General features: G+C 33.1%; 1 protein-coding gene across 1 annotated transcript in view; it reads left to right on the forward strand.

Annotated features, from left to right (window-relative positions):
- Positions 1-23,072, forward strand: part of LOC139875231 (uncharacterized) — a 34,540-nt gene extending 11,468 nt beyond the window's left edge. Inside the window, exon 2 of the mRNA XM_071862572.1 lies at positions 22,467-23,072. Coding sequence (XP_071718673.1) covers positions 22,467-23,072 — 606 coding nt within the window. The remainder of the gene's footprint in view (positions 1-22,466) is intronic.
- Positions 23,073-24,369: the final 1,297 nt, after the last annotated feature.

The following is a 24,369-nucleotide window of genomic DNA, read 5'->3' on the forward strand; positions in this document are numbered from 1 at the left end:
AGTTCAATGAACTTACCTTGATAACAAATACGTTTTGGAATATGTGTAATGGGACCTAAAGTATTATTTAACGCGTATTAAAAGGAAAAAATTTTATGGGCCGATTTTAATACGGGTTGGGTTGTTTCAAGTATTTTGATAAGTGTCTTGAAGTCTTTCAAAAGTGTATGAATACATATTAAAACACTACATGTGTATATATTTTAACTGAATCGTTAAGTCATCGTTAGTCGTTATATGTAAATGTTGTTTTGAAACCTTTAGGTTAACGATCTTGTTGAATGTTGTTAACCCATTGTTTATTATAACAAATGAGATGTTAAATTGTTATATTATCATGATATTATGATATATAATATATCTTAGTATGATATATATACAGTTAAATGCCGTTACAACGATAATCGTTACATATATGTCTCGTTTCGAATTCATTAAGTTAGTAGTCTTATTTTTACATATGTATTTCATTGTTAATACACTTAATAATATATTTACTTATCATTTAACATAATTAACCAAGTGTATCAATATCTTAATATGATTCATATGTACCTAGTAAGACGTTATTATAACGATAATCGTTATATATATCGTTTTCGAGTTTCTTAAATTAATAGTCTCATTTTTATGTATATAACTCATTGTTAAAATACCTAATGAGATACATAATTATAATAAAATCATGTTAACTATATATATAACCATATATATGTCATCGTATAGTTTTTTCAAGTTTTAACGTTCGTGAATCACCGGTCAACTTGGGTGGTCAATTGTCTATATGAAACCTATTTCAATTAATCAAGTCTTAACAAGTTTGATTTCTTAACATGTTGGAAACACTTAATCATGTAAATAACAATTTCATTTAATATATATATAAACATGAAAAAGTTCGGGTCACTACAGTACCTACCCGTTAAATAAATTTCGTCCCGAAATTTTAAGCAGTTAGAGGTGTTGACGTATCTTCTGGAAATAAATGCGGGTATTTCTTCTTCATCTGATCTTCATGCTCCCAGGTGAACTCGGGTCCTCTACGAGCATTCCATCGAACCTTAACAATCGGTATCTTGTTTTGTTTAAGTCTCTTAACCTCACGATCCATTATTTCGACGGGTTCTTCAATGAATTGAAGTTTTTCATTGATTTGGATTTCGTCCAACGGAATAGTGAGATCTTCTTTAGCAAAACATTTCTTTAAATTTGAGACGTGGAAAGTGTTATGTACAGCCGCGAGTTGTTGAGGTAGCTCCAGTTGATAAGCTACTGGTCCGACACGATCTATAATCTTGAATGGTCCAATGTACCTTGGATTTAGTTTCCCCCGTTTACCAAATCGAACAACGCCTTTCCAAGGTGAAACCTTAAGCATGACCATTTCTCCAATTTCAAACTCTATATCTTTTCTTTTACTGTCCGCGTAGCTCTTTTGTCGACTCTGGGCGGTTTTCAATCTTTGTTGAATTTGGATGATTTTCTCGGTAGTTTCTTGTATTATCTCCGGACCCGTAATCTGTCTATCCCCCACTTCACTCCAACAAATCGGAGACCTACACTTTCTACCATAAAGTGCTTCAAACGGCGCCATCTCAATGCTTGAATGGTAGCTGTTGTTGTAGGAAAATTCTGCTAACGGTAGATGTCGATCCCAACTGTTTCCGAAATCAATAACACATGCTCGTAGCATGTCTTCAAGCGTTTGTATCGTCCTTTCGCTCTGTCCATCAGTTTGTGGATGATAGGCAGTACTCATGTCTAGACGAGTTCCTAATGCTTGCTGTAATGTCTGCCAGAATCTTGAAATAAATCTGCCATCCCTATCAGAGATAATAGAGATTGGTATTCCATGTCTGGAGACGACTGAAGCGACCCGTCCTAATCCATCTGGACGAAGTCCATATCGATTACAAATGATTCACAATATTTGGTTACATCGCGAGGTACTTGACCTCTATATGATACATTTTACAAACATTGCATTCGTTTTTAAAAAGACAAACTTTCTTTACATCGAAAGTTGACGGCATGCGTACCATTTCATAACATATTCAACTATAATTGACTTAATAATAATCTTGATGAACTCAACGACTCGAATGCAACGTCTTTTGAAATATGTCATGAATGACTCCAAGTAATATCTTTAAAATGAGCAAATGCACAGCGGAAGATTTCTTTCATACCTGAGAATAAACATGCTTTAAAGTGTCAACCAAAAGGTTGGTGAGTTCATTAGTTTAACATAAATAATCATTTCCATCATTTTAATAGACCACAAGATTTTCATTTTTCAGATCTCATAAATATATGTCCCATATATAGAGACAAAAATATCATTCATATGGATTGAACACCTGGTAACCGACATTTACAATATACATATAAGAATATCCCCATTATTCCGGGATCCTCCTTCGGACATGATATAAATTTCGAAGTACTAAAGCATCCGGTACTTTGGATGGGGTTGTTGGACCCGATAGATCTATCTTTAGGATTCGCGTCAATTAGGGTGTCTATTCCCTAATTCTTAGATTACCAGACTTAATAAAAAGGGGCATATTCGATTTCGATAATTCAACCATATAATGTAGTTTCAATTACTTGTGTCTATTTCGTAAAACATTTATTAAAATTGTGCATGTATTCTCAGCCTAAAAATATAAAGGGTAAAAAGGCAAATGAAACTCACGCATATAAATATTGTAAAACAGTTAATAAAGCATTTGCATGCATTCTCAACCCAAAAATGTAATAAGTAAAAAGGGAGCAAATGAACTCACAATACGATATTTCGTAGTAAAAATATTCATACGACTGAACTGAACAATTGCAGGGTTGACCTCAGATTCACGAACCTATATCAATTATATATGTCAAAATATATAATAAACATATAATAGTAATAAAACAAGATTAAATGTTATTACTAGTAATATACTTGTTATATTATTAAATTATATGTTATATTAATAATAAATTACATATATTTATTTAATAAGCCACTCGATATAACATGTATTCTAGGGGTGAGCGTGGTACCATACCAGTACCGAATTATGAATTCCGGGTGCATTGGCAATCGAAAAGTTACCATAAATTACCTCTGTATTAGTCAAATCGTGATCTAAAGTTGTATAAACCTTTAGTGGTTTAAACATGGTGACTAATATTAAAAGTTACATGGTTTGTCTTGGTGTGTTATATTACTAATTACTATTAAATTAAATTAAATATCTTGTTTATGAATAGATGTCAGAAAAAGACATAACTAAAGCAACCTTTTAATATCTACTTATTAGCTTTTACTAATATTCTACAACATCCATTTTAATTATATGAATACAGTACCTTGGCTATTTGAACAAACACAATAATCAAATATGGGAACTTTATTCTATAAAAGATTAAATGTAAAGAAGATACTGATGGCTATGTTGATTTGATGTACGTGTATACATACTGACGTGGTGTTGTAATATGTTTGTATATTTGCAGAAGGCGTATCCTAATGATTTAGAAGTTGTAATCCAAAAATGTGAATATAATATGAGACTATTATTTCTAAAGCGGTATCTGGTACTAAACGGTAAAATACTGGTACGGTACCGAAAGTACCGCATTCAAAAAGAAAAAAATAAAAATAAATTTTGAACATGTAATTACCGAATACCGTACCGAATGTAGCGGAACGGTACCGGTTCGGTACAAGTACGGTATCGGAATTTTGGATACTAATTCTCATCCCTAATGTAATCATAGTCATATATTACTATTAGTATATATAAATATAATATCATAACTATAGAATACTCATGTCCCTATTTAAGTAATAATGGGAGGCTGTGTGAATCACAGTCTAGATTGGAGACCCATGTGGATGAATTATCTATCATTCAAATTTTTTGTTTTTTAACTCTAATATTTAACCAAAGTTAATCATTTATTGTTATTGATATAATATAATATATTTTGCATTATCAACAAGTTTTATTATAAAAAAAAAAATATCATTTTTAAAGAAATTTGATCATTTACGAGATCATTAATTTCTTTACTTTTAACTTCACATGTAACGTTTTAGTAATTCATTTTCTAAATAATAATTGTTGTAATAAACAAAGTACCTAAAATGTGACATTAGATTGGTTGTATAATCTTCTCCATCCCCATTATCCATTCATCAAAACGTCGAGTGACCCATCTGTTTCTGTCGTCCAATGATCGAAACATTGAAGCTCTATTGCCACGTTGGTACCAACAAACACAACCAGAATAACGGCTATGTACATGTTCTTTATAGCCATGGTCAACTTCTAAGTTTGCGTGATTGAATTTAAGATATTCGTTAAGAGAATTATTTGATGATGGTTTATTGGGTTGACTTTGATAGTCTTGTGGGTTTGTATTGAATTGGAACCCGAAAGCAGCAATAATTAACAAGTTGGTTTGTACGTAGGTTGTAAGGGTGGTTCTCAAGCTGGTTAGTAACAGAACAGTAGCAGACGTAGTAAGGCACTAGGAATGATTTGGTTTGAGCAGATGTGTTTCTATTAGTATGCAGAAAAAAAATTAAATATTAAATAAATAAATAAAAGGTGGTGGTGGTTTGTTTCATCAAGAGAACATGTGTATATATGTGTGACTTTGAAATCACAACATCACAAAAATAGTACCAAAGTGCATGCATCTAAATATAATTAAAAATATTCCCACTAGTTTGAATAGAAAAACATGTGTAAATAATCTTGCCAACAGTTTAACAAAAAAAAAAAAAAAAAAAATTTGAGTTTGTGGTTTTAAAGTGCCATATTTTATTTGGGAAGGAATTAATTCAAGAGGATCACAACAAAAATAAAAGGATTAGTTGGAGACTTCGATTTGTGGGTGACGATCAGAAGGATTGCCAGTCTATGTTCCATCATTAAATTTTTTTTATTTTTTTTAAGGTCTGCTTTTAATTCATAAAATAAAACGAAAAAAAAAATCGGATATTATATCGTGCCCCGTTAATAATTAGTGGCGAATAAATGTATTCTGGAAAAATCCCAAATTTTTATATTAGTTATATTTATTTATTTTGTTCATTATGGTATAAAATTTGGTCATTAATTTATTAAATAAAAATTACATCAACTGTCCCTCTCATTTATGGGTAAAATATAAAAAGTGTTAAAACTTAACAAATAGTTCCTAAATACATTTTTAATAAGCCTAAAATTTATAGAACTCATTTTCGTATCACTGTTTATTTTAAAATCACATAAGTTTGTTTTTCACTGGTTTACTATCAATTGAATGATAAATGAGTGCTACTGTTGCTTACTAAATAAATTCAAAATCAAATATATATATTCAATATACTTTATTTACATATATAGATGCATTTTAAATTATGATATCATGTATTATTACTTTATTTACATAATTAATTCAAATAACTAAATTTTGTAATATTACCATTTACCATTATATATATATATAATATATATTTAAGTACATACATTTTTATTTACAAATAAACGTTCGTGAATCGTAGGAACAGTCAAAGGTTAAATGAATATATGGAACAGTTCAAAGTTTTTGAGATTCAATTAAATAGACTTTGCTTCTTGTGTCAAAATCAAATATAGATCAAGTTTAAATTTGGTCGGAAATTCCCGGGTCGTCACAGTACCTACCCGTTAAAGAAATTTCGTCCCGAAATTTGAGTGAGGTGATCATCGCTAACAATAAAATTGCTTTCATGACGAATATGAGTTGATAAATGGAAGTTTATCATCATTGAGTAATATGGATAAAACAATTCGATTATTCGAAGAGTACGAATGAAGCTGTCACAAAAGATTGAGATAGAGATTTAACTTTTGACGTAGATACGGTGGATTTTCGGAATTCAAGGAATTTAAAAGAAAATCTTGGAAATCTATAAGATATGATTCTTCGGGATTTAGGGAAATTAAGATCTCCATAATTAAATGCGATCAACTGTCTCGATTGCTCTGTCAGGTAATTTCATTATAAATTGACCTCTTTCGTTTTATTATTCTCACCATTCCTATATTTCTTCCCTAGTTCATACATCCAAAAGATTGTGAAAATGCTTAATCCAGTTCTGATCCTTGTCCTCATCCTTACTATCGCAACAATCATTCTCCTTTTCCAACTTCCACCAGAGGAATCTGCTTTCTTCTACTTCGCCCTTGGGATTATAATGTTTTTAATTCTCCCGTGTCTTTATGTTGCGATAAACATTGATATACACGGTTTGTAATTTATGTGTTGTTATCGGGCTTTATATTCTCCCTTATATTTCAAAGCTCTATGCTTTTGTTTTCTCTTCCCGACTCCAAGTCAAGCGAATAATGGTCCAGAATTTGTAGATATAGAGTTTTGAATGATTATAATGTTCTAAGTAGGAAGGAACGTGATAGCACTATTTGATTTTCAAATTTATCAATATCACGGAAGAGAACCATCAAGAATACATTTTCTTGATATGTTCAGGAATTAAGTAGAATGAAAGAGTTATGTAACATGGCACATGATAACGTTATGATCTGTGAATCTTCACATCCCATTAGAAACTCAGCATAACTTACTGTAATATAATCACGTTGATCAAATGTCATTATATTATACTAACTCATGCTTCAGTTCCCAACACTACTTCAGAATTCATTCATAGTTTATACTTAGCTTTTACAGAAATTTCCAATATAATGTATTACAGATAGCACGAAGAGGTATATAATTTTGGACGAGAATATTTATGAAAATATCCTCAGAAATATCAAAGATATTTATGATGATATTTTGGATTTTCTAAGTTCGATGGTTGATGAAGAAAGATTTTCCGCAAGATTTTAACATGACCTCGGAGCAAGATATTCTCTAAAGATTTCATCGGATCCAGAATTACCTGGATCCTTTGAATATAGGGTTTGGTCCTTGTATTTATCCTTGGTCTCCTTCATGGGTAGCTCAATCTGTTTTTCAATACAAATTTTCTATCGAGCGTTCCTAACACTCCTTTCTTTATCATCAAACTTTTGGCCATTTAGACCATCTACCATTTTTCTGTTTTCTCTGCATTTAATGCTATGATATCTGAATCATTGGTTATTAATCCAAGGTGGTTTCAGGAGAATTGTGTTTTTAGATGATTAAACGCTGATGGTAATATGGTGGAATATGAAAGGTTCCCCGGTAACATTAAAAAAGCACGCGTATATATCAAGGTTATAATAAGGTTGTTTCGAACGAAAAGTCGAAGTTGTCTTGCTGGAGCTGTGACAAAATTGGCTATTTTCAAGAAGAACTGCAAAGTTATTTTGGGTAATAATAATACTAAAGGAATTAGCACAGCTATGTGTTAAACGTTTACTCAGTTTCCGAGAGTTTTTCAGGTGCATAACTATATGCATAAATCTTTCCTTCCATAGATGAAATGCGGTTGGTTCATTCTCTCAATCGAGGTGTTCTCAAGAATCATGATAGGTTTGAACGCAGATTGTAATCGTTAAGATACAATTGAGGTTTAAGATGAAATCAAGTGGCAAACTTGAAGAATTGTTTAGTTTCATATGTTATAATTAATATTTCAATTCATTTTTAATTGTCCAATGTTGATAATCCACAGTTGATAGTTCACAGTTAGCAATTCAATAATTCATATATAGTTTAATATATAATATTCGAATTAATTAATACGTATCGTGACCCGTATTCGTCTCAGACTCGATCACAACTCAAACTATATATATTATTGTAGAATCAACCTCAACCCTGTATAGCTAACTCCAGCATTACTGCATATAGAGTGTCTATGGTTATTCCAAATAATATATATAAATGCGTCGATATGATATGTCAAAACCTTGTATACGTGTCCCGATATTTAAAGTGTGTAACATAAATAACAGAAGTTAAATGACGATAAATAAAGTGCGTAAAGTAAATAACAGAAATTAAATGACGATAAATAAAATTACGAGAATTAAAATTGCGATAATTAAATTGCGATAAATAAATTGCGATAAATAAAATGTAATCAGTTAGCTGGAACAGTTAGCGTGGATTCTTAACAAATTTTTTTTTCGTAGTTAATTTGTTTGTTTCTATCAATTTTTTTTTATTTTGTCAAATGTTTTCTTCATTATGCCACTTGTTGGATTCTGATAGGTCAAAATCCAAATATGAAATTGAATGAAAATGGTTATTCTGCGGTGAACGGATATGTATGTCGGTGGTTGTAAGTAGGATAGTAAATGATTGTTGAATCAGCTTCGTCGAATGTACAGTGTAACTTATCAATGTGAAATCTAAATATTCCTCGAGTATTACCTACGCGTTAAAATATTTTCACCATTAACAGTTTGTACTATAGAATTTTTAATTACAATCTTTATGAAAACATGTATACATATATATTTTCTTCAGATGTAATTATAGATTTAATGAGTTAATATGATATTAAACTCATTTTGATTTACCGATGAAACAAGAATATGAGATTACATAATCGCCAAAACATTAGAGATTACATAATCGCCATGAAGAACGAAGATAAATGATGCAGAACGTCATGTAGAACGATGATTATGCTCGGGGTACCGATTGTGATGTTGAGGCGTGTGTTGTTGTGGTTTGTGTTGTTGCTGGTGGTACAGTTGATGTCGTTGATGATGTTGAAGCTGGTACATTTTGCACAATATTTTCCAAGGCTACAACTCGGGTGCGAAACTCATTGACTTTATTACTCCGGGATGATTGTCGGTATGAACGAGCGAATGAATAAGGTTTTGAATTTGACTTGTGATATAGTCGTGGCGAGATACTCTGGCAATGAGAGAGAAAATGGTGTTACGAACAGGTTCGCCGGTAAGTGCTTCAGTTTCTTCATCAAGAGGTGAATTCGGTTAGTGTAAGGGACCGCCTTCTGCGCGTCTCCATTGATTAAGTCGACTACGAACCCATCAGATGAATTGGGGATGGCTGATTGGTTGATTCATTCCGGTGACACTGCTTTCGGAGCTTGAGTGAAACTCTATGTCGGAATAGCTGTCGGAATAACTATCGGAATAGTTATCGGAATCTAAGGGACTCGAACTGGTTGAGGGACTCATCTCGTACGATCAGATGAAGGATTTTTAATAAGGAATAGAATAGGATGTAGATTAGTACCCTACAATACATAATTTACATATGCATATATAATACTAAAATCCCATAAGTTATGGAGGAATCTACGGAAGCTGTCAGGCAAAGGTAACAGTAACAGATACGCTACGATATGAATTAGCAGATATGCTAAAATATGAGTTTTGTCTATACACTATCTAGTCAATAGAGGCAGTAAGATGTGTCTAGACTTTAAGGATGATAAGCAAATAATTTTCGTCACTAAGTGATAAGCAAAACTTTTGACATGCAGACACGGTCAAAGTCCAGACTCACTAATGCATCTAAACAACTATCAATTAGACACACTAATACAAGACCTAGTTCGCTAAGACCACCGCTCTGATACCAACTGAAGCGACCCGTCCTAATCCATCCGGACGAAGTCCATATCGATTACAAATGATTCACAATAGTTGGTTACATCGCGAGGTACTTGACCTCTATATGATACATTTTACAAACATTGCATTCGTTTTTAAAAAGACAAACTTTCTTTACATCGAAAGTTGACGGCATGCGTACCATTTCATAACATATTCAACTATAATTGACTTAATAATAATCTTGATGAACTCAACGACTCGAATGCAACGTCTTTTGAAATATGTCATGAATGACTCCAAGTAATATCTTTAAAATGAGCAAATGCACAGCGGAAGATTTCTTTCATACCTGAGAATAAACATGCTTTAAAGTGTCAACCAAAAGGTTGGTGAGTTCATTAGTTTAACATAAATAATCATTTCCATCATTTTAATAGACCACAAGATTTTCATTTTTCAGATCTCATAAATATATGTCCCATATATAGAGACAAAAATATCATTCATATGGATTGAACACCTGGTAATCGACATTTACAATATACATATAAGAATATCCCCATTATTCCGGGATCCCCCTTCGGACATGATATAAATTTCGAAGTACTAAAGCATCCGGTACTTTGGATGGGGTTGTTGGACCCGATAGATCTATCTTTAGGATTCGCGTCAATTAGAGTGTCTATTCCCTAATTCTTAGATTACCAGACTTAATAAAAAGGGGCATATTCGATTTCGATAATTCAACCATATAATGTAGTTTCAATTACTTGTGTCTATTTCGTAAAACATTTATTAAAATTGCGCATGTATTCTCAGCCCAAAAATATAAAGGGTAAAAAGGCAAATGAAACTCACGCATATAAATATTGTAAAACAGTTAATAAAGCATTTGCATGCATTCTCAACCCAAAAATGTAATGAGTAAAAAGGGAGCAAATGAACTCACAATACGATATTTCGTAGTAAAAATATTCATACGACTGAACTGAACAATTGCAGGGTTGACCTCAGATTCACGAACCTATATCAATTATATATGTCAAAATATATAATAAACATATAATAGTTATAAAACAAGATTAAATGTTATTACTAGTAATATACTTGTTATATTATTAAATTATATGTTATATTAATAATAAATTACATATATTTATTTAATAAGCCACTCGATATAACATGTATTCTAGGGGTGAGCGTGGTACCATACCAGTACCGAATTATGAATTCCGGGTGCATTGGCAATCGAAAAGTTACCATAAATTACCTCTGTATTAGTCAAATCGTGATCTAAAGTTGTATAAACCTTTAGTGGTTTAAACATGGTGACTAATATTAAAAATTACATGGTTTGTCTTGGTGTGTTATATTACTAATTACTATTAAATTAAATTAAATATCTTGTTTATGAATAGATGTCAGAAAAAGACATAACTAAAGCAACCTTTTAATATCTACTTATTAGCTTTTACTAATATTCTACAACATCCATTTTAATTATATGAATACAGTACCTTGGCTATTTGAACAAACACAATAATCAAATATGGGAACTTTATTCTATAAAAGATTAAATGTAAAGAAGATACTGATGGCTATGTTGATTTGATGTACGTGTATACATACTGACGTGGTGTTGTAATATGTTTGTATATTTGCAGAAGGCGTATCCTAATGATTTAGAAGTTGTAATCCAAAAATGTGAATATAATATGAGACTATTATTTCTAAAGCGGTATCTGGTACTAAACGGTAAAATACCGGTACGGTACCGAAAGTACCGCATTCAAAAAGAAAAAAATAAAAATAAATTTTGAACATGTAATTACCGAATACCGTACCGAATGTAGCGGAACGGTACCGGTTCGATACAAGTACGGTATCGGAATTTCGGATACTAATGCTCATCCCTAATGTAATCATAGTCATATATTACTATTAGTATATATATAAATATAATATCATAACTATAGAATACTCATGTCCCTATTTAAGTAATAATGGGAGGCTGTGTGAATCACAGTCTAGATTGGAGACCCATGTGGATGAATTATCTATCATTCAAATTTTTTGTTTTTTAACTCTAATATTTAACCAAAGTTAATCATTTATTGTTATTGATATAATATAATATATTTTGCATTATCAACAAGTTTTATTATAAAAAAAAATATCATTTTTAAAGAAATTTGATCATTTACGAGATCATTAATTTCTTTACTTTTAACTTCACATGTAACGTTTTAGTAATTCATTTTCTAAATAATAATTGTTGTAATAAACAAAGTACCTAAAATGTGACATTAGATTGGTTGTATAATCTTCTCCATCCCCAATATCCATTCATCAAAACGTCGAGTGACCCATCTGTTTCTGTCGTCCAATGATCGAAACATTGAAGCTCTATTGCCACGTTGGTACCAACAAACACAACCAGAATAACGGCTATGTACATGTTCTTTATAGCCATGGTCAACTTCTAAGTTTGCGTGATTGAATTTAAGATATTCGTTAAGAGAATTATTTGATGATGGTTTATTGGGTTGACTTTGATAGTCTTGTGGGTTTGTATTGAATTGGAACCCGAAAGCAGCAATAATTAACAAGTTGGTTTGTACGTAGGTTGTAAGGGTGGTTCTCAAGCTGGTTAGTAACAGAACAGTAGCAGACGTGGTAAGGCACTAGGAATGATTTGGTTTGAGCAGATGTGTTTCTATTAGTATGCAGAAAAAAAAATTAAATATTAAATAAATAAATAAAAGGTGGTGGTGGTTTGTTTCATCAAGAGAACATGTGTATATATGTGTGTCTTTGAAATCACAACATCACAAAAATAGTACCAAAGTGCATGCATCTAAATATAATTAAAAATATTCGCACTAGTTTGAATAGAAAAACATGTGTAAATAATCTTGCCGACAGTTTAACAAAAAAAAAAAAAAAAAAAAAAATTTGAGTTTGTGGTTTTTAAAGTGCCATATTTTATTTGGGAAGGAATTAATTCAAGAGGATCACAACAAAAATAAAAGGATTAGTTGGAGACTTCGATTTGTGGGTGACGATCAGAAGGATTGCCAGTCTATGTTCCATCATTAAATTTTTTTTATTTTTTTTAAGGTCTGCTTTTAATTCATAAAATAAAACGACAAAAAAAATCGGATATTATATCGTGCCCCGTTAATAATTAGTGGCGAATAAATGTATTCTGGAAAAATCCCAAATTTTTATATTAGTTATATTTATTTATTTTGTTCATTATGGTATAAAATTTGGTCATTAATTTATTAAATAAAAATTACATCAACTGTCCCTCTCATTTATGGGTAAAATATAAAAAGTGTTAAAACTTAACAAATAGTTCCTAAATACATTTTTAATAAGCCTAAAATTTATAGAACTCATTTTCGTATCACTGTTTATTTTAAAATCACATAAGTTTGTTTTTCACTGGTTTATTATCAATTGAATGATAAATGAGTGCTACTGTTGCTTACTAAATAAATTCAAAATCAAATATATATATTCAATATACTTTATTTACATATATAGATGCATTTTAAATTATGATATCATGTATTATTACTTTATTTACATAATTAATTCAAATAACTAAATTTTGTAATATTACCATTTACCATTATATATATATAATATATATTTAAGTACATACATTTTTATTTACAAATAAACGTTCGTGAATCGTAGGAACAGTCAAAGGTCAAATGAATATATGGAACAGTTCAAAGTTTTTGAGATTCAATTAAATAGACTTTGCTTCTTGTGTCAAAATCAAATATAGATCAAGTTTAAATTTGGTCGGAAATTCCCGGGTCGTCACAACGACTTCCTTCAAATACAGTCGTGCTAACTTCTCCATCTTGTCATCTTCTCTTATTGGCAGGAAGTGTGCTGATTTGGTGAGACGATCAACTATTACCCAAATAGTATCAAAACCACTTGCAGTCCTTGGCAATTTAGTGATGAAATCCTTGGTAATATTTTCCCATTTCCATTCCGGGATTTCGGGTTGTTGAAGTAGACCTGATGGTTTCTGATGCTCTGCTTTGACCTTAGAACTCGTCAAACATTCTCCTACGTATTTAGCAACATCGGCTTTCATACCCGGCCACCAAAAATGTTTCTTGAGATCCTTGTACATCTTCCCCGTTCCAGGATGTATTGAGTATCTGGTTTTATGAGCTTCTCTAAGTACCATTTCTCTCATATCTCCAAATTTTGGTACCCAAATTCTTTCAGCCCTATACCGGGTTCCGTCTTCCCGAATATCAAGATGCTTCTCCGATCCTTTGGGTATTTCATCCTTTAAATTTCCCTCTTTTAAAACTCCTTGTTGCGCCTCCTTTATTTGAGTAGTAAGGTTAGTGTGAATCATTATATTCATAGATTTTACTCGAATGGGTTCTCTGTCCTTTCTGCTCAAGGCGTCGGCTACCGCATTTGCCTTCCCCGGGTGGTAACGAATCTCAAAGTCGTAATCATTCAACAATTCAATCCACCTACGCTGCCTCATATTCAGTTGTTTCTAATTAAATATGTGTTGAAGACTTTTGTGGTCGGTATATATAATACTTTTGACCCCATATAAGTAGTGCCTCCAAGTCTTTAATGCAAAAACAACCGTGCCTAATTCCAAATCATGCGTCGTATAATTTTGTTCGTGAATCTTCAATTGTCTAGACGCATAAGCAATCACCTTCGTTCGTTGCATTAATACACAACCGAGACCTTGCTTTGATGCGTCACAATAAATCACAAAATCATCATTCACTTCAGGCAATGACAATATAGGTGCCGTAGTTAGCTTTTTCTTCAATAATTAAAACGCCTTTTCTTGTTCATCCTTCCATTCAAATTTCTTCCCTTTATGCGTTAATGCAGTCAAGGGTTTTGCTATTTTGGAGAAATCTTGGATGAATCTTCTGTAGTAACCAGCCAATCCTAAAAATTGACGTATATGCTTCGGAGTTTTTGGGGTTTCCCACTTTTCAACGGTTTCGATCTTTGCCAGGTCCACCTGGATACCTTCTTTGTTCACTATGTGACCGAGGAATTGAACTTCTTCCAACCAAAATGCACACTTTGAAAACTTAGCGTACAGTTTTTCTTTCCTCAATACTTCTAGCACTTTTCTCAAATGTTCTTCGTGCTCTTGATCATTCTTTGAGTAAATAAGTATGTCATCGAAGAAAACAATGACAAACTTGTCAATATATGGCCCACACACTCGGTTCATAAGGTCCATGAACACAGCTGGTGCGTTAGTCAATCCAAACGGCATTACCATAAACTCGTAATGACCATAACGCGTCCTAAAAGCAGTTTTTGGAATATCATCCTCCTTTACTCGCATTTGATGATATCCAGAACGTAAATCGATCTTCGAATAAACCGACGAGCCTTGTAGTTGATCAAATAAGTCGTCAATTCTCGGCAGTGGATAACGATTTTTGATGGTAAGTTTGTTCAACTCTCTGTAGTCAATACACAACCTAAATGTACCATCCTTCTTCTTGACAAACAAAACAGGAGCTCCCCATGGTGATGTGCTTGGTCGAATGAAACCACGTTCTAATAGTTCTTGCAGTTGGCTTTGCAGTTCTTTCATCTCGCTGGGTGTGAGTCTATAAGGAGCACGAGCTATTGGTGCAGCTCCTGGTACAAGATCTATTTGAAATTCAACAGATCGATGTGGAGGTAGTCCCGGTAATTCTTTCAGAAATACATCGGGAAATTCTTTTGCGACGGGAACATCATTGATGCTCTTTTCTTCAGTTTGTACTTTCTCGACGTGTGCTAGAACAGCATAGCAACCTTTTCTTATTAGTTTTTGTGCCTTCAAATTACTAATAAGATGTAGCTTCATGTTGCCCTTTTCTCCGTACACCATTAAGGGTTCTCCTTCTTCTCTTACAATGCGAATTGCATTTTTATAACATACGATCTCTGCTTTCACCTTCTTCAGCCAGTCCATGCCAACTATTACATCAAAACTCCCTAACTCTACTGGTATCAAATCAATCTTAAATATTTCGCTACCCAGTTTAATTTCTCGATTCAGGCATATATTATCAGCTAAAATTAATTTACCGTTTGCTAATTCGAGTAAAAATTTACTATCCAACGACGTCAATGGACAACTTAATTTAGCACAAAAATCTCTACTCATATAGCTTCTATCCGCACCCGAATCAAATAAAACGTAAGCAGATTTTTTGTCAATAAGAAACGTACCCGTAACAAGCTCCGGGTCTTCCTGTGCCTCTGCCGCATTAATATTGAAAACTCTTCCGCGGCCTTGTCCATTCGTGTTCTCCTGGTTCAGGCAATTTCTAATAATGTGGCCCGGTTTTCCACATTTATAACAAACTACATTGGCATAACTTGCTCCGACACTACTTGCTCCACCATTACTCGTTCCGACACCATTTGTTCCTTTCGTTCTGTTAACCCCTGGTCCGTAGACCTCACACTTCGCCGCGCTATGACCATTTCTTTTACACTTGTTGCAAAATTTGGTGCAGAACCCCGAGTGATACTTTTCACACCTTTGGCATAGCTGCTTCTGATTGTTGTTGTTGTTGTTGCGGTTGTTATTGTTGTTGGGATGATTGTTGTTGTTGTTGTTGTTGTTGTTGTTGTTGTTGTTGTTGTTGTTGTTGTTGGGCCGTTTGTTGTAGTTGCGATTGATGTTGCGATTGTTGGGATAATTGTTGCGATTATTATTGTAATTGCTGTTGTTGTTGTATTGGTGATTCTTATCACCGTTTTCTTCCCACTTTATTTTGACTTGCTTCACATTGGCCTCTTCAGCCGTCTGTTCTTTAATTCTTTCCTCAATCTGGTTCACTAGTTTGTGAGCCATTCTACATGCCTGTTGTATGGAGGCGGGCTCGTGTGAACTTATATCTTCTTGGATTCTTTCCGGTAATCCTTTCACAAACGCGTCGATCTTCTCTTCCTCGTCTTCGAACGCTCCCGGACACAATAGGCACAATTCTGTGAATCGTCTTTCGTACGTGGTAATATCAAATCCTTGGGTTCGTAACCCTCTAAGTTCTGTCTTGAGATTATTGACCTCGGTTCTGGGATGGTACTTCTCGTTCATCAAGTGCTTGAATGCTGACCACGGTAGTGGCTACGCATCATCTTGTCCCACTTGCTCTAGATAGGTATTCCACCACGTTAACGCAGAACATGTGAAGGTATGCGTAGCGTACTTCACTTTGTCCTCTTCAGTACACTTACTTATGGCAAACACCGATTCGACCTTCTCGGTCCACCGTTTCAATCCGATCGGTCCTTCGGTTCCATCAAATTCCAAAGGTTTGCAGGCAATGAATTCTTTGTAGGTGCATCCTACACGGTTTCATGTACTGCTAGATCCAAGGTTATTGTTGGTATGTAGCGCAGCCTGTACTGCGGCTATGTTTGAAGCTAGAAAAGTACGGAATTCCTCTTCATTCATATTCACGGTGTGTCGAGTAGTCGGTGCCATTTCCTTCAAAATAGTCAAATGGAACAAGTTAATCATACAGAATATTAAGAGTAGTTAATAGTATTTCGTAGCATAATATGAACTCATTTATAAAAGCTTTTTCTTCATATTAGCGTTTTATAAGTTTAAATTCGGGTAGTACCTACCCGTTAAGTTCATACTTAGTATTACCTACCCGTTAAGTTCATACTTAGTAGCTAATATACAATTCAACTACTACAATTCTATATGAAAAACTGATTATAATAATATTTCGCGTTCAAACTTTTACACAATATTTTACAAACTTACAATACCGGTTTTTTTTTTACATATAGCATGAAATATAGCACACAATAAATTTGATACAAGATGGTTGTGAAGATAATTCTAGCTAGTACACAAGTCGTTCAGCAAAGGCAATAAAGACACGTAATTCATACGTCCAGAAACAAGTCATGCATTCTGGTTTTACTAGGATTACTTCCCATCCTTGGTCTTGTGGAACATAACCGTTATGGCCGTGGATAAGACAGCGTGTTGTAACGTCGTCAAAGGGACGAGGGTTACGTAATGTCCAACAGTCCCGTAACAATCTAAAAACCTCATTTCTTACCCCAATTACCGATTCCGTTACTTGTGGGAAGGTTTTGTTTAATAGTTGTAGCCCGATGTTGTTGTTCTCACTTTGGTGAGAAGCGAACATTACTAACCCGTAAGCATAGCATGCTTCTTTATGTTGCATGTTAGCCGCTTTTTCTAAATCATGAAGTCCTATATTCGGATACATTGAGTCAAAATAATTTCTTAACCCGTTGCGTAAAATAGCATTTGGGTTCCCCGCAATATATGCGTCAAAGTAAACACATCGTAACTTATGGGTTTCCCAATGTGATATCCCCCATCTTTCAAACGAAAGTCTCTTATAAACCAAGACATTCTTGGAACGTTCTTCGAATGTCTTACAAACTGATTTCGCCTTAAATAGTTGTGCCGAGGAATTCTGACCGACTCTAGACAAGATTTCATCAATCATGTCTCCGGGTAGGTCTCTTAAAATATTAGGTTGTCTATCCATTTTGTGTTTTTAAACTGTAAAATAGACAAGAGTTAGATTCATAAAAAAAAATTACTTATTAATACAAGCAATTTTTACATATATCATAAAGCATAAGCACACTATATTACATATATTACACCACACGAATACAACCCTAATACGAGCCGTCGTTTTCCACATTGGTTTAGAAAAACCTGGTGGTTTAGAGGTTCCCGGGTCATTGTTACAACTTAAGGGCTTCGGGGGTTGACGATACATATAAAGTTCATCGGGGTTGGAATTAGATAACTCTATTTTTATGCCCTTTCCCTTATTATTTTCTTTTGCCTTTTTAAATTCAGTTGGGGTAATTTCTATAACATCATCGGAATTCTCGTCGGAATCCGATTCATCGGAGAATTGGTAATCCTCCCAATATTTTGCTTCCTTGGCGGAAACACCATTGACCATAATTAACCTTGGTCGATTGATTGAGGATTTTCTTTTACTTAACCATTTTATTATTTCCCCCACCGGTTCTATTTCCTCCTCCGGTTCCTCCTCTTCCGGTTCTGATTCTTCTTCCGGTTCCGACTCTTCTTCCGGTTCCTCTTCGGGAACTTGTGAATCAGTCCACGAATCATTCCAATTTACATTTGACTCTTCATTATTATTAGGTGAGTCAATGGGACTTGTTCTAGAGGTAGACATCTATCACATAATATCAAACGCGTTAAGAGATTAATATATCACATAATATTCACATGTTAAAAATATATATAGTTTCCAACAAAATTTGTTAAGCAATCAGTTTTCAAGTAAACACGGTCGAAGTCCAGACTCACTAATGCATCCTAACAAACTCGATAAGACACACTAATGCAAAATTCTGGTTCTCTAAGACCAACGCTCGGATACCAACTGAAATGTCCCGTTCTTATTGATTAAAAACGTTCCATATTAATTGATTTCGTTGCGAGGTTTTGACCTCTATATGAGACGTTTTTCAAAGACTGCATTCATTTTTAAAACAAACCATAACCTTTATTTCATAAATAAAGGTTTAAAAAGCTTTACGTAGATTATCAAATAATGATAATCTAAAATATCCTGTTTACACACGACCATTACATAATGGTTTACAATACAAATATGTTACATCGAAATCAGTTTCTTGAATGCAGTTTTTACACAATATCATACAAACATGGATTCCAAATCTTGTCCTTATTTTAGTATGCAACAGTGGAAGCTCTTAGTATTCACCTGAGAATAAACATGCTTTAAACGTCAACAAAAATGTTGGTGAGTTATAGGTTTAACCTATATATATCAAATCGTAACAATAGACCACAAGATTTCATATTTCAATACACATCCCATACATAGAGATAAAAATCATTCATATGGTGAACACCTGGTAACCGACATTAACAAGATGCATATATATATAAGAATATCCCCATCATTCCGGGACACCCTTCGGATATGATATAAATTTCGAAGTACTAAAGCATCCGGTACTTTGGATGGGGTTTGTTAGGCCCAATAGATCTATCTTTAGGATTCGCGTCAATTAGGGTGTCTGTTCCCTAATTCTTAGATTACCAGACTTAATAAAAAGGGGCATATTCGATTTCGATAATTCAACCATAGAATGTAGTTTCACGTACTTGTGTCTATTTTGTAAATCATTTATAAAACCTGCATGTATTCTCATCCCAAAAATATTAGATTTTAAAAGTGGGACTATAACTCACTTTCACAGATTTTTTACTTCGTCGGGAAGTAAGACTTGGCCACTGGTTGATTCACGAACCTATAACAATATATACATATATATCAAAATATGTTCAAAATATATTTACAACACTTTTAATATATTTTGATGTTTTAAGTTTATTAAGTCAGCTGTCCTCGTTAGTAACCTACAACTGGTTGTCCACAGTTAGATGTACAGAAATAAATCGATAAATATTATCTTGAATCAATCCACGACCCAGTGTATACGTATCTTAGTATTTATCACAACTCAAACTATATATATTTTGGAATCAACCTCAACCCTGTATAGCTAACTCCAACATTCACATATAGAGTGTCTATGGTTGTTCCGAAATATATATAGATGTGTCGACATGATAGGTCGAAACATTGTATACGTGTCTATGGTATCTCAAGATTACATAATATACAATACAAGTTGATTAAGTTATGGTTGGAATAGATTTGTTACCAATTTTCACGTAGCTAAAATGAGAAAAATTATCCAATCTTGTTTTACCCATAACTTCTTCATTTTAAATCCGTTTTGAGTGAATCAAATTGCTATGGTTTTATATTGAACTCTATTTTATGAATCTAAACAGAAAAAGTATAGGTTTATAGTCCGAAAAATAAGTTACAAGTCATTTTTGTAAAGGTAGTCATTTCATTCGAAAGAACGACGTCTAGATGACCATTTTAGAAAACATACTTCCACTTTGAGTTTAACCATAATTTTTGGATATAGTTTTATGTTCATAATAAAAATCATTTTCCCAGAATAACAACTTTTAAATCAAAGTTTATCATAGTTTTTAATTAACTAACCCAAAACAGCCCGCGGTGTTACTACGACGGCGTAAATCCGGTTTTACGGTGTTTTTCGTGTTTCCAGGTTTTAAATCATTAAGTTAGCATATCATATAGATATAGAACATGTGTTTAGTTGATTTTAAAAGTCAAGTTAGAAGGATTAACTTTTATTTGCGAACAAGTTTAGAATTAACTAAACTATGTTCTAGTGATTACAAGTTTAAACCTTCGAATAAGATAGCTTTATATGTATGAATCGAATGATGTTATGAACATCATTACTACCTCAAATTCCTTAGATAAACCTACTAGAAATGTGAAAAATAGATCTAGCTTCAAAGGATCCTTGGATGGCTTGAAAGTTCTTGAAGCAGAATCATGACACGAAAACAATTTCAAGTAAGATTTCCACTCGAAATAAGATTGTTATAGTTATAGAAATTGAATTAAAGTTTGAATATGATTATTACCTTGTATTAGAAAGATAACCTACTGTAAGTAACAAAGGTTTCTTGATCTTGGATGATTACTTGGAATGGATTTAGAAAACTTGGAAGTAAACTTGCAATCTTGGAAGTATTCTTGATTTTATGAAACTAGAACTTTTGGAATTTATGAAGAACACTTAGAACTTGAAGATAGAACTTGAGAGAGATCAATTAGATGAAGAAAATTGAAGAATGAAAGTATTTGTAGGTGTTTTTGGTCATTGGTGTATGGATTAGATATAAAGGATATGTAATTTTGTTTTCATGTAAATAAGTCATGAATGATTACTCATATTTTTGTAATTTTATGAGATATTTCATGCTAGTTACCAAATGATGGTTCCCACATGTGTTAGGTGACTCACATGGGCTGCTAAGAGCTGATCATTGGAGTGTATATACCAATAGTACATACATCTAAAAGCTGTGTATTGTACGAGTACGAATACGGGTGCATACGAGTAGAATTGTTGATGAAACTGAACGAGGATGTAATTGTAAGCATTTTTGTTAAGTAGAAGTATTTTGATAAGTGTCTTGAAGTCTTTCAAAAGTGTATGAATACATATTAAAACACTACATGTATATACATTTTAACTGAGTCGTTAAGTCATCGTTAGTCGTTATATGTAAATGTTGTTTTGAAACCTTTAGGTTAACGATCTTGTTGAATGTTGTTAACCCATTGTTTATTATAACAAATGAGATGTTAAATTGTTATATTATAATGATATTATGATATATAATATATCTTAATATGATATATATACAGTTAAATGCGGTTACAACGATAATCGTCACATAAATGTCTCGTTTCGAAATCATTAAGTTAGTAGTCTTATTTTTACATATGTATTTCATTGTTAATACACTTAATAATATATTTACTTATCATTTAACATAATTAACCAAGTGTATCAATATATTAATATGATTCATATGTACCTAGTAAGACGTTGTTATAACGATAATCGTTATATATATCGTTTTTGAGTTTCTTAAATTAATAGTCTCATTTTTATGTATATAACTCATTGTTAAAATACCTAATGAGATATATAATTATAATAAAATCATGTTAACTATATATATAACCATATATATGTCATCGTATAGTTTTTACAAGTTTTAACGTTCGTGAATCACCGGTCAACTTGGGTGGTCAATTGTCTATATGAAACCTATTTCAATTAATCAAGTCTTAACAAGTTTGATTACTTAACATGTTGGAAACACTTAATCATGTAAATAACAATTTCATTTAATATATATATATATAAACATGGAAAAGTTCGGGTCACTACAAAAACTATCGGAGAAATGATCCAAACAAACATTTTGCTTGGCAGGGAAAAATGCGTCACAGTGGACGGCGTGACAGGAACAGAAGAGAAGAAAGGAATGATGAAAGGGATCCAACTCCTGAAATGCACATCAAGGTTATATGGAATGAGATAGAGGAAAATGAGGGAGAACGCAGGACGGAGACCTGGATGTATGCTCCAATCATATTTCATACCATTCCCAATTGGCGTCTGTTAGAAGAGCCTGTGGTCATCTCAGCTGTAATTGCAAACAGAAGCATCAATCGAATTTATACTGATACAGGTAGTGAGGCAGATATTTTATATTTGCATTGTTTCAAAAGTTATCCGTTCAGCGTGAAGGATAGGCTTCGCTACACGACTGTGAAAATTGCTGGCATTACGGGAAAATCAATGAAGGCAGTTGGTAGAGTGAAGCTGGATGTAACATTGGGAACACACCCTTTAGTCCGAACAGAAATTGTGGACTTTACAGTTCTTGATGGCAGATCAAGATTCAATGTATTGTTCGGTAGGCGGACTCTTCGCAAATTTGGAGCAATTACTTCCACACCACATGCAGAAATATGGTTCCCAACACCAAATGGTGTAGCAGTAGTACACTCTGAGTATGTGGGACCCACAAGATAAAAATCAGTTGTTTATGAAGCTCAAGGGAATTTTGTCAGAGGGGAATCGTCGAAGCAGTTATTTAGCAGAAATGATGTGAATGGGTATTTTAAATCACCCAAAATGTGGGAACACTAATAGCAAGACGCAGAATGCTGAACGGAAGACAGTACAATAACATAAATCCCGCAGAAGCAGTCTTTATCACGTTTTTAATTTTTCCCAGTTCAGACAATCGCACAATACGCTTTTTGTAATTTTCTGATTGGGACTTGATCACCCCATACGAAGATATTACACAAAAATGTTGTATCAGTGACAGTATTATCAATGAAATTTTAAATTTTTCTTACGCACAACGTTACGCATTACGAATATAAAGCATAGCATTCATTCCTACCCACATAAGGCAAGGCATTTTTATGCCCCCGATGGTAGAGGCTCTTGTGTCAACATTATAGACACAATTGATCGGCTAGCGTAAAGTGTTTACTTCGCTAGAGGGCACCGAGGCAAAACTAAAGATCTCATAATGTCATGACATACATAATGGTTTATCACAACGACATAAATCCATTTATATCTTGAAAATAGAAAAAATTGAAATACAAGTGTATTTTGTAAGCCGCACAAAACCTGAGCGCAACACGCTAAACGGAACACCGTTAATTCCATAAACAGAAATTTCTTTAACAGACTTATCAATTTTTATAACATAGCATAACAGCATTATGATTCATTCATATCTTACTTCACAAAGTAGTTTGAGAATTCTCAAAATCTCTTTACAAAACATATGCTCTGATACAGAATGGAGAACGGATAAATTATTCGATATATTCATTACAGCAATAACAAAGTTCTACATAACTTGTTTTGACTAAATGGAAATACAAAACAGATGTACAATTTTAATAACCTATATACATAATATCATTTATGTAGCAGAACACCTCTGATTCATAAAGAGGAATTATGCATTACGGACAGCGGATGACGGATGACAGTTCAATTCATGTACAAATTCAAAAATTAGTTTAAGACAAAAATCATTTCATATGATATATGCAAATCTAAGCTGTTTAATAAGCTTGTAATGGTTAAACGCATATATCAGTGATACGTCAATCATGGAAAGCAACAAAAATACCAGCATTAACCAAAAAGGCTGGATATATACATAATATCAGTGTAAAGATGCTACACATTGTTATTACAGATTAGTTATCTTTTCAAATAGGCATATCCAAGATGTCCTTAACAGACACATCTTCCCTAGCACATATTTCTTCTAAAGAGTTAATCTTCAGAGAGGTTA

The sequence above is a fragment of the Rutidosis leptorrhynchoides genome, chromosome 11 (genome assembly GCF_046630445.1).
Source record: "Rutidosis leptorrhynchoides isolate AG116_Rl617_1_P2 chromosome 11, CSIRO_AGI_Rlap_v1, whole genome shotgun sequence".
NCBI lineage: Eukaryota > Viridiplantae > Streptophyta > Magnoliopsida > Asterales > Asteraceae > Rutidosis > Rutidosis leptorrhynchoides.